Below are 15,649 nucleotides of genomic sequence, written 5' to 3'. Positions count from 1 at the left end.
AAAGCCCGACACAGATCTGTACTCAGAGTAGACTTACTTGATGATGGAGATGTAAGGAAGGCTTGATATTGATAGGACGTCCTCTCTTTCTTTCTGTTTTTATTCTCTATGTGCGATCCGGTGGCAATATGTTGGGTGACTTGGGAACGTTGAGAGCAAGAAACGCGCTTGTCACAAGCTGTGCAGTACAAAATGTCTCCATCACTTCGAAAAAGTTCTGCTGGAAACTCGCGAAGATATTTAGCAACCAGTTGTTTGTTTGAGGCCGATGTTTGTGGCATTTCACCCAAAAAAGAATATACTAAGTGACCGAACGAAATGAATTGGACACTTCAACGAACGAGCTGAAAGAACAGACAACGTCAGACAACTTCAAAGAACTAACAAGTGCCCGTCACTGTTTAGCAGCATTCTGTGTAAATTACAATAACCATTGTACCCACTGTGATTCACAGCCCTACAGTCTGTGGTTCACAGTTCCTGTCAACCACCTCCCAATTATGAAAGTATGCCCAAAATGAAAAATATGAAAAAATATGTACACATTTTGATTAAATATGTATAAATATGCGATAACATCCAAATATGTGGAAATATGTGAAATAAAAGTAGACTCAAACGGCTTAAAAAGTGTCAGTATGAATACTTCTAGTTGAAAAACGTCTGTAAATTGCCTAGAAAAAAATATGTAAATACATACGAATCCGTTCCCTATTTATAATAGTCTACCACTCTTGGCTGGAATACCTCAAGAGTATATTAAATTTGCCTTTGTTTATTTAGTTGCCCTTTGCATTAGGTTGATTGCTCAAATGCGAACTTCCAATAATTATTTTATCAAAATATATTTACAGAAATATCCATTCATATAATAAATTGTTTTGCACAATCTGTAACATGCATGTTGAGGAGGATTTATTACATTTGTTGTTTGTTCTATATGTATACTCGTTCTATAAGGAATCATTATTTAATAACATTCTGCCCTCAGATATATAAAAAGATATAGAAAATTACTCATTATATGAGTATATAATTATGTGTTGGCTATATTAAAGTTAAGGTCTTTTTTATTAAATAAATAGTTTCAGTTGTTCAGTTTTTGATTTCAATAAGTTATTTTAATGTTTGTTCTTCTGTTTTAAATTTAAACATAAATCATTACGTTCTATTTTTATTACTTTTTTGTTTTAATTTTATTAACACTATTGTTTTAGTTTTTCTTTTTTTTTTATTTTAATTATCAAGAATGCTCATTTAATTTTATTAATACATCATTCATGTAAATATTTTATAAATGAGTTTGTATAAGGCTTCAATCAGCCTTAATGGCAAATACATAAAATAATAAATGATAATAATTGATTTTTGAAAGAAAAATATTTCAGGTAGGAATTTTTTATTTTTTGGCCAAAAGTTTCCTCTCCCCAATATCTGAGGTGGTTTAATTAAAAACAAATTTCCTCTAATTGTATATTTGACTTTGTGAAGCAATTTTTTTTGCACTCAATCGATTGGTGAAGAATTTGCATCAAGTTTTATTCACGTTGAACGTAAAGTGTATTTGTCACCATTCACTGGAGTCATTCACGAAATAATTAAAAAAATAAATAAATTAGTTCGTATTTGTGAAGTTGAGGCGCTTGGTATCTCAGCTGATCACTCAGTAGACAAATTTTTTTTTTTTTGCGTTTATTATGCTACAATCAGCGCGTTAGCGCTATAAGTAACAATGATAACAGTGAACATGTCGAAGTAAATGAGTGGAGAAGTTACCCAGTGGTAACACTCCAAAACATTATATGTTTAATCACTCTCTTCACTTGAGAGGAGATCACGAGGCCACTGTCGTTTAAGACGTCTTGTCGGGTTGTCAGGAAGAGTTCTAGAAGAAAGATTTTGAGCTAGAGGATTTATATGAGATTGCAGGCTGAAGTGGAGTTTTCTGTATCGTGTTTTAGCAACTTGGGTGACAAAAGGAATGTTAAGGTCAGTGTGTATAGTCAGGTTGGAGACATAAAATGGAGCGTTTACGATAGTTCGAAGTATTTTAGATTGTAGCGATTGAATCCTTTGGAGATTGGAGCGTTTAGTTGAACCCCACAGCTCTATTCCATACGCCCAGATGGGTTTTAAAATAGAAGTATAAATCAGTCTTTTGTTGTCCAGAGAGAGTTTAGATCTATCGTCTAAGAGTCTTTTATGTAGTCGATAGCGTCTGTTTAGTTCTGTTCTTTTAAGTCTAGTGTGGGGGTTCCATGAAAGTCTTCGGTCTAAGTAAAGCCCAAGGTAGCGGGCAATGTTCACTACTGGTAGTGGTGTTAGGTTATAAAAGACTGGAGGAAGAGTAATGCGACGAAGAGTGAAGGTGATGTTTTGAGACTTGGTTTCATTAAGCTTAATAGCCCATTTCTTGAACCACTGTTCTAAGGATGAGAGATGAGATTGCAGATTTCTGTGAGCTATTACAGGATCATGATTAGTAGACAGTAAGGCGGTGTCGTCTGCGTATGTGAGAAGTGTGGTGTTAGGATGAGCAGTAGACAAATGAAAGTATTTTTTGATACTTATTCTGAGTAAGCGGTGGCCTTGCATATAGTCTTGTGTAGTTGCAAGTTGTAAGTTGGAGGTACTTAGTATTGCAATGCACCAAGAAGTTTTTTTTTCCTTCTGCAAATTTTCTTCCAGACTTTTCATTGGGCTTTTCTGAAAGATTTTCAGCCTTTCCTTCGAAAGTTAACGGGTAATTTAAACTCTGCTGCTTTAGTCTAGCCAACTTATTTCTTCTACTGCAATAATCCCAGGGCCTATTGATAGGCGATTGTCTCACACCTCGTTCAGCTGAGGAACTTGAAGCCTGCTACCCTATTATCGCAAATAAAAGGTTTCTAATGGCTGCTTAGGAGATAAACGACTCCTTTATATTTATTTAAGCCATCAATAACAATTTTTGGCCAGCTTTGGGTTGTCAATCTCAGCGTTGAAGTTATTATTTCGTCTCCTAGATTTTTGAGAATGCAGTGGGAGTTAAAAAAAACAACAGCTTTTATCTACTAATATTTTATAGTTTTAATATTTTATTTTAAAGTTTTTTTGCAAATTAATATAGCGTCAAAATGCACATACTTTACTGCTGCTCCTGCTGCTGCTAGCCTAAGCCTTCTTGCTTGTGTTATTTATAACCAGAGGGAACGCTCACAACTTGCTGTAAAGTGAGTTGACGCGGTGGTTTCTAAAAGCTCTTCCTCCACAAACCATATTCCTAGATAGGGTACTCACTTACCAGTACTCTAACAAACTATGTATATATAGATATAAAACCCAACCACAAGTGCCTACACTAGTTATTCACGCTGTGTAGAACTTCCAAAACTTGTCCATTAGTTAGTACAATGGTATATTGTGGGTTATAAAGTACTGGGTGAGCACCATCAGAAGGGGTGTAAGAACAGAGAGGAGAATGGACCGGCATCTGAACCTTTCTTCCCTCGACAACACTATATCTTGCCACTACAGTTTCCCTCCTTAGGTTCTTCACTTTAACACCTTCCAGTTCAAGAATATTATTTTTTACTTTACCGCTTTCCATATAAAAGGGGAACTGTGTGGTGTCGTACCGAACATTCCCAAATAAGTGCTTTCATTGGATATAAGAGGTCTGTAAATTAAGTGATGAGACTGAGACTGAACCTCTCAATATTTATACGGTCAATCAACACTTTTACCGAGATGTTCTTGAAAAACTTCGAAAAAAGGTCATTTGTGTGAGACCAAACATCAAGAACAAGGTGGGTGTTGCATCACGTTAATGCTCCTTGTCTCACAGCAATTTCAGTAAACGAGTTTTTGGCCAGTAAAAACATTCCTGTGGTTCCTTAGCCTCCTTATTCGCCTGACTTGAGTCCTTTTGACTTTTTTCTCTTCCCGAAGTTGAAAAATCATCTCAAGGGAACTCATTTTGGGGCAGTCGAAAACATTCAAACGGCTGTAACCGATTCCAGTATCGAAGTTCGAGCACTGCTATGAGGAGTGGAAGAAACGTCTCCAGCGCTGTGTGGCTTCAGAAGGAAGTTATTTTGAAGGTGACAGTATAGAATTGTAATTCTTTTTGAATAAAAAAAAATAAAAAAATCAGTCTCATTACTTAATTTACAGACCTCGTACCTTCACTTTTGGTTGAACCGTTTACCAAACTATCTCCCTCTGCAATCCTCGGTTTTGAGCGATACTATTCTTTCTTCAGTTCTTCTTAGTCATATTAATGATCTGGTTTAGCGTCTGTCGAAAAAAAAGTATTGAGATCTGGTGGGTATGGTAAAAATAGATCCGTAGAACAGAACTTAGTAAATCAAAAGAGGTTTTTTTCTTGTGAATTGTTCTGCACGGTGTTCCAGAGCGAATAACAGGGATCCATCTACCACTGCCATCTAAATCGAAATACCATCTACGTATTGTGAAAATGCTGCTTATGATTGTCTCTAAACGTCGAGATATCAGGTTTTTTTATTTATTTTAGATGATTCCTAACATCATTACATTTTCTCTTTCTAATTTACCATTAAAAATAGAATTTCCGCGTTCTGTACATTTTCTGGATACCGGAATAATAAAGCTCCTGATGTTTTACCCGAACCATTTTTATAAATTTTCCTACGTTATTTCTGTAACAGTCTCATTCTTGATGCAATGCTCTTTTTCCATTTTATCTCTTCCTATCCTCTTGCTCTCCCCAGCTTTCCACAACAGTATTTCCTTCTTCCAACTTTAGGGGAATCTACTACACCCCTCTTTCCTGCACATCACGGATTTTCCTGTTTTGAGCTGAGTTGTGTGACGTAATAGGGTAAGAGTTGCTGCTGTACTCCTTGCCTCTTCTAATCCTCTTATAGATGAGAAGGAGAGCTCCTTACATCTGTCAGTAACGAGGTGTATTATTGGGAGACCCATTCTCTTGCCTTCTTTCTCTCTCAATGTAGAAAGAGACAAGAGATGTTGAATGGTTGTGTTTCTTCCTGATACGGCGACTGCGAGGTCGGGAGTTGAGAGAATGTTGATGCCTACTCTAGCCTTAACGTCTTGTTCCTCTTTTCTGCACGCAAGTCGAGTGTATAATTGTTCTCTACTTTTTCCACTCTTCACTTCATCCTACATTGAACTGAATCTTCCAAACTTCCTTGTACATCCACCCCCGCGTCTTTTTTCTTTTCTTCTCTTTCCATTCCTCCCCAAGACTTAATCCAATCTTATAAGGACGTAAACTTTCCAACGTTGTGTCAATATGTTGCTTCTTTTATTTAAATTTTTTCCCTTTTATTGTGTGAAGACCCGGCTTATCCAGTCCAGGACAGTGGTGCACTTTCAATCTACCATGGGTTTGGTTCTCCCCCATTTCAAATCTCTTCTCCCTTCCCTTTTCAGTTGTACTACAATTTCCAGTTGTACCGTCCTTTTAACCCTCCATGATAGCTTGTGAATAGATTTTTCAGTGGCATGCTATCCTGGCACCCCCTCGCGTTATACAGCTGCTCATCTTTTTTTTTCTCCAGAACGCAGTCCCTAATTTTAAATTGATTTCATCTTTTCAAACCATAATATTGATTTGGAATATTAATAGCTGCTATAGTAGGTGGTCCTCCTGAATACAAATTATTTGTACAAAGATTTTTTATCAAAATTTCTGTCAAACTTCATGAGCCATTACAGAATTATAAGACTAGATGTTGTTGGCCATTTAACTTAAGTTTACTTAAAAATTAGTTGGGAAGAACATACTAAAAAACATGAAAACATAATAGTGTTTTCTAACACCCAAAAAACGGGCGATAACCAATCAGTTTTTAATATAATAGAATTAACATTTAATAGGATTGGCAACGTTTTTAAGCGTTTTAGTTCACCCATTTGTATTAACCTGTGAATTTGCAATTTAAAGGGCAGTTACTTTGTAATTTCGAGTATTTTTACTGGTTATACATATTTTGGAGGTACACTGGCTATGCATAAAATATTGTAGTCCCTGTGTGGATTTGCGAACATTATATTTTAAAAACTTAAAAATTACGCTTTTGTACAATTTTCACTTCAAATACTAAGTTTTTGGCCAGAATTATGACTTAATAGTCGCCCTTTTCGTCGTTTTTGTTTTCACAATTTTCGTGAAAGTGTCTCTAATCACTAAGGGTTTCCTTTAAAATTTGTATTCAGACCCTTATTTTCGAAACTTTTCCCAGGGTAGTTGGTTTCTTGAAGGTTGTTTTTAGTATTTCAGGTCAATATTTTACGTTAATATTGTACATGAATACGACCAAATATTTCAGAATATTATAAAACAAACTGAACTAATTACTTTCAATAAAATAGAACTTAAGAGAATATTTTCAATGACTTAACAGGATGCAGACTGTAAAGGGGTCCCTCTAACCTCTACAGAAAGTATTCTAGTTTCAGGAAGAATCTTAGAAAGAAAAACAAAAATTTTAGTACTTTGTAAAATTACAACATAATCATAACCATAAACATTAAAACCTTCCACACTGATAATTCTATTAAATTTTAGGCACCTCGAACTTGTTGAAGAGGTGTAAAAACTAAATTAAAATCACGAAGCTGGTATGATTGGATTGATATCGCCATGAGAAGACGCTTTGCTACAATTACAAGACAGTTTCAATCTGATAGAAGTGTAAAGTAATCCTTATAACTTCTCATTAACTACTATCAATTCCTGTGCTAAGATCGCCTTGCCTCGAGGCAAGTTCTTCCTTATTGGAAGCTACAAAAAAATTGGACTAATTTTTGTTAAATTACAGGTATATTATATTCTCTTTTTTTGTTCTTATTTTATTTAAATATGAATTTTTTGTTGTTTTTTTTCAGATTGGGAGGGGGAATGGCTAGCAGTTACTTAAAAGGTAATCCAATGCAGCCAATGATGGGTACTCACCATCAGTACCACGGCCCCGTTCCTTCGCTAGCCACACCTTTTGGGATCTCCCATCATCTGGATTCAACCTTACCATATCCTCAAGGTGACTGTTTTTTACTAGGTATTACTACTCTTTTTTAAATTCAACTATTAATAACTAATGAACAAAATAAAGATGAAGTCAAAGTAAAACAGATAAAAATTGTGAACGATTTAGCTGTCTACTTTTAAGGGTCACACTTCTACAGCTATTTTATAGTTCTCTCTATGATCATCTAAATTTTTGCGCTAAAGAAGTCTTCAATCCTCACTCTTTTCCTTCTTATCTTTACAAATTTAATTTTTGCTTACACTATCATTATATATTTATTGCTAAGATTGACATTTGTCAATTTTAATAGGATTAAAAACCTGTTCTGTTTACCGAATATTATTGGTTTTTAAGTAACTTCCTACCAAATAATATTATTTCAAGATTTTTAAATTAACTGGCAAAAGTATGAGTTGTGGTTAGTGTGAATTTTTGAAGTCTTTACCTTCAAATTTGTCAATTTGAGCTGCATTTTTCATACTAAACAATAATTTGTAAAAAAAACTTGGTTTCTTTTGTTATTTCTGCGATTATTTTCTTGTTTTTTCTTTTTGGCTTTTTTTTTTTGGCATTGGCTTTCGCCATACAGCCAGCATCGTCTAGGTCAGGGGTCGGCAACCCGCGACTCGCGAGCCGCATGCAGCTCTTTTAACCAAATTGTGTGGTTCTTTTCAGCCTGCCCAAAATACATTGTATATTTTAATTTTATTGAAACGAATGAAAATTCCATTTATTAAAGGTATTTTTTCAAAAATAATTTTAAATGTGATAGGTTCGAAATTGAACAGAATTATACAATATCAAAATAAAGTACTTGATTTATATTGTAAGACTACCGCCCTTTCATTCGTTTAGTTATTATTTATCTGTTTATTTACAATGCAACTTGTAAAAATAATATATCTATAAAACATTTAAATGTTGTTGAATATCATAAAATAATAATTTGTGAATACAAATGATCTACAGAGTTTTTTACTCATCATCCTTGCGGCTCTTGGTAAGATTTATTAAAATTATTTAAGGAAAAATGACTCTCTACTTAAAATAAGTTGCCGACCCCCTGGTCTAGGTGCTTATCACTAGAATATCACTCACTCTCCATTCTTACTTATAAATACATTCGCTTCACACATTCATCCCTCTACTATATACAACTACGAGGGTCGTTTGAAAAGTCCGTGCAAAAATAAAAACTACTTAATTTTTTGGGGTAAACCTTTTTCATTTTTCAACATAGTCTCCTTTTAGGCTTATACACTTCGTCCAACGCTGCTCTAGTTTGTTGATCCCTTCAGAATAATAGGATTTGTCCAAGTCTGAAAAATAACCATTCGTTTCTGCAATCACCTCCTCGTTTGAATGAAATCTTTTTCCCGCCAGCCATTTCTTCATATTGGGGAACATATAGTAGTCCGAGGGAGCCAAGTCTGGAGAATAGGGGGGATGTGAAACGAGTTGGAACCCTATTTCCATTAATTTTGCGACCACAACTGCTGAGGTGTGAGCTGGTGCGTTGTCGTGATGGAAAAGGACTTTTTTGTTGGCCAATCATGGGCGTTTTTCTTGCAGCTCGGTTTTCAAACGGTCCAATAACGATGAATAATATGCACCTGTAATAGTTTCACCCTTTTCCAGATAGTCGATGAGAATTATTCCTTGCGAATCCCAAAAGACAGTCGCCATAATCTTTCCGGCCGAAGGAACGGTCTTTGCCTTTTTTGGCGCAGATTCCCCCTTGGTAACCCATTGTTTAGATTGTTCTTTGGTCTCAGGAGTGCAGTGATGAATCCATGTTTCACCCACAGTGGCGAAACGACGCTTAAAGTCCTGCGGATTCTTCTGGAACAGCTGCAAACCGTCCTTGCAACACTTCACACGATTTCGTTTTTGGTCAAGCGTGAGCAATCGCGGCACCCATCTTGCGGATAGCTTTGTCATGTCCAAATGTTGATGCGAAATATTATGTACCCGTTCATTCGAGATGCCCACAGCACTAGCAATCTCACGCACTTTCACTCTTCTGTCATCCATCACCATATCATGGATTTTATCGATGATTTCTGGAGTAGTAACCTCAACAGAGCGTCCAGAACGTTCAGCGTCACTTGTGCCCATATGGCCACTCCGAAAATTTTGAAACCACTTATAAACTGTTCTAATCGAAGGTGCAGAGTCACCATAATGTTTATCAAGCTTCTCTTTAGTCTCCTGAGGCGTTTTGCTTTTCATAAAGTAGTGTTTAATCAACAAACGAAATTCTTTTTCGTCCATTTTTTGAAAATCACTCGACTTTCTCGATTCAAACGAATGCCAAACACAAAGAAATAGACTGATCTGGCTGAAACTTGGTGTGTGTTCTTCCAAAAGATGCTACTAACTAAACATAACCTCGATACGCGCCAGTAGTACTATCTCTCTGACTTTGCACGGACTTTTCAAACGACCCTCGTATTTACATAAACTACAACTAATGGATGAATCAGTACTAGGTGCTCCTGCCATCCTTATAGCTTAACCGAATATTCATTTGTTTGGCGTTATTGCAATGAAATTACTCATAGAAACCTTAATGTGCCGATTGTTTTAATAATTTTTGTTCATAAAGAGAGAAAAGTTGTCCAAAGAATGGTTTTCAATTGCTGCTTTTTAGAGTAGTTTTCAATGATCAGCCTTAATTTTACGTTCCTGCCGTACCAAAATATTCCAATTTTGTATGTTGTTTTTGAATAATACGATATTTCGATAATACCTCATAATAGTGTTATTTTAATGGGTATTGACTGGGCATGATGTATTTTAACACAGAAAAAGAGTGAATAAAACAACGTTTGTTTTTATGGCGTGTGTTTTGCTAAGGTCTACTTGATTGTTTGGCTTTGAATAGAATTATTTGTGTGTGAGAGAATGTACACGTGTATGTGTATATAGTAAACAATACTGCTATCTATTGGCTTTGTGCAACAATATTGACAGTAGGCCAAACTGAGTGGTTAGCCGTGTACTGCGGTGACAAGTGTAAACATAACACATTACCGAGAGCCATTGCAGAGTGCGGACGATGGAACAGTTTTTGTACAGAGTAAAGTGAGAAGTAGCACCCCTTCTTCCCTCTTGCAACTGAAGGTTGTTAATACGAGTCTTCTTTCTCCATAGTGGCTAGTGTAACTAGAGTAGTTTTTACAGTTGACACTTCTCCTGCCGACCGAGTACACTCTTCTTCAGCGTCTTCAAACCTATCCATGGAACGCTACTCTCTCAAGTCCTGAACCTATTTCTTCTCTATATACTGTCCCTATCTGTGCCCATTCTCTCTTGTTACACTAATGACACCCCTTCTTAACAGGCCCTATCTTACTTTCTTTGACCATCTTTTTTTTTTTCTTCTCCTACCGCTATCTTTTGAGGTTTATCTTTTGGTATACAGAGTAACACTCTCTAAAAATAAGCCCTCTACCAAGAAGTCGTCCCAAACTTAGAAGAAACACCTTTATTTATTCTTTTTTTTTGTTCACTTTCATCTCTTACCTGTCATTTTCATCACAAAAAACGTATGTTTGCAATATTTAAGATAGTTATCATGTAAACATCTTCTGAACTATTTCTTTTGTTATTCGGTTATTTGTCAAAAGGTAATGCAAAATTAATAATTAAACTAATAAATGCAGTGTGTAAACAAACAACCTTCTCCTTACTCTCATGCGTTTATGAATTGTGATTTTCCTGAAGATTTAATTGGTTTTTGCTGCAATAATATAAAAAATGACGATTAAAGCTGAGTTTGTTACTAATGAACTCTGCTTTGTCCTTCTTTAGCCCAGAACTGAAAGTAATTTCAACTTAAGCACACTTGCCATCTGGAATTAAAACTTACATTACCCAGAAATCCATGAAATATTTTCTTTTTCGAAAAAAAGTTTATTACAAAATCTTTTAAAGACTTTTAGTTGAAATAAATGTTGCATTTCCGAGTACCATTATTTTATTCTGCTCGAAGTTTTTAAAGGGGCTTATATTTTGTAAATAAAACTGTACGTACAGTGGTCAAAAAAAGTATTCATGCACTAAGTTTTTTTTACTTTATCTACTGAACTTTTGTTTCTAGGATGACTATTTCTTCAGCACTGAAATCGAAGATAGTAACAATGAATTAAATGCTCCCATTTTCTTTTTTAAACATAAAGAGTTGATTAAAAAGCAGAAAAATAATTTATTGTATGCAAAATAAGTATTCATACACTCAGTCTGAATGTTATAATTAACGCAAAACTAAAGACCTAATATTTTGTAAGCAATCCCTTTGCATTTGTTATTGCCTGAAGCTTCCTTGGCATCCTAGAAACAAAAGTTCAGTAGATAAAGTAAGAAAACTTAGTGTATGTATCCTTTTTTTGACCACTGTAGTTCTTATATTGCACTTAAGGGGCAAGTCTACTTATTACAGTTACCTGATTTCCTTTCCTAGAAAAAAATTGTTACGCCTTTTTTGAAGAATAATCATTTAAGGAGACACTTTCGATGAAATTGTGAATAATTAATGATCGCATCAGTGAGCTTGCATTTCCGGTTATGTGATCCCAAACTTTGGCATCAGAAGCCATAGTTACTGTAGTATATAAGTGGAATAGTCGACAAGTTTTAACTATATTACAAATTTTCACTTTTTGAGCAATTCTGTTCACATTAACACAAATAAAAGACATGCACATAAATATTTTTCGATTTCCCGGGACCCCTAATTATTCTAGGCAAACAATTTTTTTAAAAAAAAAGCTGTAATTTTTGACAAGAAGTATCAACTTGTTACATTTCTCATTCAGTCAATATCATCTGACTTTAGATTGTTCAAGTTCAGATGGCAAACGTCTTATTTACACTTCAGATATCAAAACAACTGAGAAGTGGAATTCCTGGTGTTCAGTCTCTCTCGAACCTAGTGTGGGATATTCTAAACTAAAGTGAATTAGTTGCAATTTAAGCCACTTCTACTCTTCATCAAGTATATCTTAAAATTAACGTATAAATGAATTGTATACAGCCCTTTGATCCATAAGAAGTTGATCGACCATTGTTCTATAAAATTTTCTTTTATAATTTTGTTGTTCAGCTTTGTGTTGGTCTAGTGGTTACGAAGCGTGATTTTGTAAGTGGTAGATCCCCAGATCGAATCCCACATGTAGCTCTTTTTATTTGTTAAGAAAAAATGTTCATAGTAAAGTTGTTCTTCCGCCTCTGTCCACATTGATAGTTGGACGATATGCTCCGCCTGAAAAATTTGGCGATTTACCTTACTTTGCTTGTATTATTTAGCTAACCAATCTAAGTATCAAATAATAATTTACTAAGAGAAAGACCTTCGCTATTCTTTAGGTCTCACAGTTAATTTTGTTTTCATTTGCATTACTTTTTTGTCACATTACAATTTTCAAGAGACCTTAGAATACAAGTTGTATTATACGTTGTGTAATATATAATTAATCTAGTTTGTTAATATTATATGTTAATATAGATTTCTTCAATTACATTGTTAATCTGTGCGTTCTCCACACAATGTAATTATATGTGTAATATAAAATAGATATGCATATTTTTAGTTGGTTATAAAACTTCTTTACAAGTAGGTACTCAATTAAAGGGCTACATTAAATTAAAGTTTGAAAATGAATGAATTATAATTACAAATATTAGTTATTTGTTATTAACTATGTAATTTGTGCTCACATTAGACGAATTCAAGACTGAAATTTCGTTTTATCTCCGTAATTCAAATTAAACAGTAAAAGACCAACTCCAATTTTCCCTTTTTCTTTTTAATATGCGAGTGAATGTGATGATTATTCAGAATAAAGATAAATCGCAAGAATAATTTGGAATAGGGTTTAAATGAAGTGTCTTTTTAATACTAACTATGGTGATGAGATACATCTTTTATTATTCTAACAGAAAAATATTTATATAAAAGGCCAGCGTAAGGGTCTGTGCCATCTAATACGTACTAAAAATTAAGATTCTAGAAGTATGAATGAAATATTGGATACTTGCTGATTTGTGTATCTTTTGGCGTTTAATCAACCCTAATACTTAACTTTTTAAACTGTAAGTTTTTGTTAAGGAGATAATATATAAGATGAACAGTTTCATAATTTTATTGCAAAAATTTAATTAATGTTAAATGTTTAATAAAATTAAATGCAACTGTTTTCATTGGTTAATACTGTTTCTAATTGACGACAAATAATTTGCCGCCCTCGCACGCATTAGCGTGTTGTACTGGGGGTTGTAGGAGCCACGTGTGTCAGCTAGAGTGAGTATATATATGACATTATATGGGACCATAGTGTATTGGTAACCCTGCCTAGACACTTTCCATCTCTTGTCTCTGCCCTGAATGTGTATTAACTCTAGTTCCAATCCATATACACGGGCATTATGTTCACATATCACCCTCTCTGAACGTGATCACAATGGATGTATTATACTATAGGATATATATGTGTATGTTGCAGACGTACTGTTCTTGGGGAGGGGATATTACAGTACAGGTCATACACTCTCTCAACTGCATCCTTATTGGCTAGGCAGATATCGATAGGGCCGTTCCTCCTCTATTTCCCCCTTCTGAAATCATGCTGACAACATTAGTACTTTGCAGCTGCTGCTGTGTTAACTACCAAACCCCTTTGAGGATACAAATCGAGCGGAAAGCGGAGATAACGGCATGTCTGTCATACCTCTTTCCCTCGCGGAATGTGTCCCTACTTTTAACGTAGTACAATTAAGTAGTTACTTATTGCTAACAATAAACCAATCAAAACAAGTAGAGTACTAAACCCGATTTACTTGTCTGACCAGACTGGAGCTTTATTCTCGGTCAACTAGAAGAAAGAAAGAAATCTTGGTCTCATCGTAGTTTTCTTGGATTCACCTTCAGATATTCTAACTGCAGATCTCTCGCTTTATCGTTGGCAGGTATCAGCACCAGACTCCAGAATTTATGAGAATATCCTAGGGTAAAGTGGGTTAACCACTTCAAGTTTTTGGTGCATCCACTGATACCTCCAGCTAACAACTTCACTGTTATTATTTAGGCACCTACATATAATCCAGAACAATATATTAATATATCTTATTCGTAGGAAATTAATCGATCATGTAAGCTAATTCCTTGTACTGCTTTATCAATGTATCGCTATTTCCTGGCAATCCAAAAACTTGATACTAATCTATATGTCCACGTTATGTAGTAGAAAGGAAACGAATGTTTGACGACTTATACAGGTATTTAGATGCACTATTTCGCTAAAGACATAATATTCTCCACCAACATCTACGTGCTTAAATTATGTAAGAAATGTAGCCGATTAGAATGAATGGAAGAAAATGATTAGAGAAGGATTACGTGATTTTAATTTCGGTTAAGGATGGCAGGAGCACGGAGTACTGAGTAAATAGTTGTTTATAATAGAGGGATGAATGTGTGAAGCGAATGTATTTATAAGTAAGAATGGAGAAGTGAGTGATATTCTAGTGATAAGCACCTAGACGATACTGGGTGTTTGGCGAAAGCTAATGCCAAAAATTAATTGTAATTTTTGTTTTTCCATTTTTTGGGAGTTGGAGGAAGAAAAATAATTCAATAAGTGTAAAAATGAACGCCAACGCTTAGCTAGATGTGATTAGTTAGGAAATTTTTCACTACCTGATATTCATCAACAAACCATTTAGAAAAGTTATTTAATCTAACGAAGCTATTCACTTTTCCAGAAATCTTGGCGTTCCCAATGGAATAACTGGCAGATTTGTTGGTATACTTACTCGTACTATTCTCCTCGAACAGTCCTCTAAACCACCATTGTAATCGTCACAAATATTTCACATTATTTGAATTTCAGTATTCGATTAATTATAATTCTAAATGCAGTTGATTGATCAAAATGAAGGAACCACTTCAAATTAACAATGGATTTATTCCTTTTTTTAAAGTCACTTCAGCACGGAACTGGTAATCATCGCGGTCTTCTCTGCGGTGGGTTATTTGGAAGATAATAAGTGAACACGGAAACCACAGTTTTCTATATCTGACTGCCGTTTCTCTATGCCAAAACCAGAGCTCTGCAATTGATTCCTCAGTTTTTGTTGGCTTTTATTAAGCCTAACTTTCCTTGTTACTCTCGCAGGTAAATCGAGTTGGCGGCTGAGGAAACATTTTTTATACCTCGGCTGCTTACTCGATTTACCTGCAAGAGTAACAAGATAAGTTTGGCTTAATTCAAAGTTTGGTTTATTCTTGAGAATGTCAAAAGGATAAATTTGGACGGAAGTATGCAATACTTTTGTTGCAATCGATAATCTTTCTATTAAAATAATTTAAGTCACAACAAAGTAAAACAATTAACGTTTAGCTTTAGATGGTCACATGGGATAGATTAGGAGATGGACTGCTCTGTTACCAAGCAGTTTCTACTTTACTGTTCTTCTAGAACAAATATGCAAATGTGGCGTTACATTTTTTCCATTTTTCGATTTGGTTTGTATTCAGCAGCATTTTACTGTCCTTATTTTACAGTAACTTTAGCTAGATGTCATTGGCCATTTAGCTTAATCCCTTAAACCCTTAGCTTATGATTCCTTAG

General features: G+C 34.9%; 1 protein-coding gene across 6 annotated transcripts in view; it reads left to right on the top strand.

Annotated features, from left to right (window-relative positions):
• The window catches only part of LOC141455410 (uncharacterized), a 129,115-nt gene that overhangs the window by 92,652 nt on the left and 20,814 nt on the right, over window positions 1–15,649 (top strand). For 2 of the 6 annotated variants that reach the window (XM_074130466.1, XM_074130460.1), the window contains one exon: window positions 6,877–7,046. In XM_074130466.1, coding sequence (XP_073986567.1) covers window positions 6,890–7,046 — 157 coding nt within the window. In that variant the 5' untranslated portion in view covers window positions 6,877–6,889. Of the gene's footprint in view, window positions 1–1,261; window positions 1,389–6,556; window positions 6,683–6,790; window positions 6,810–6,876; window positions 7,047–15,649 lie in introns of those variants that run through there. The other 4 variants (XM_074130462.1, XM_074130463.1, XM_074130464.1 and 1 more) reach the window with 4 other exon arrangements.

The sequence above is a fragment of the Rhodnius prolixus genome, unplaced genomic scaffold (genome assembly GCF_049639745.1).
Source record: "Rhodnius prolixus isolate KJV_2025 unplaced genomic scaffold, Rpr scaffold_4, whole genome shotgun sequence".
In the NCBI taxonomy this organism is placed as follows: domain Eukaryota; kingdom Metazoa; phylum Arthropoda; class Insecta; order Hemiptera; family Reduviidae; genus Rhodnius; species Rhodnius prolixus.
This window is presented reverse-complemented; position numbering and strand designations above follow the sequence as displayed.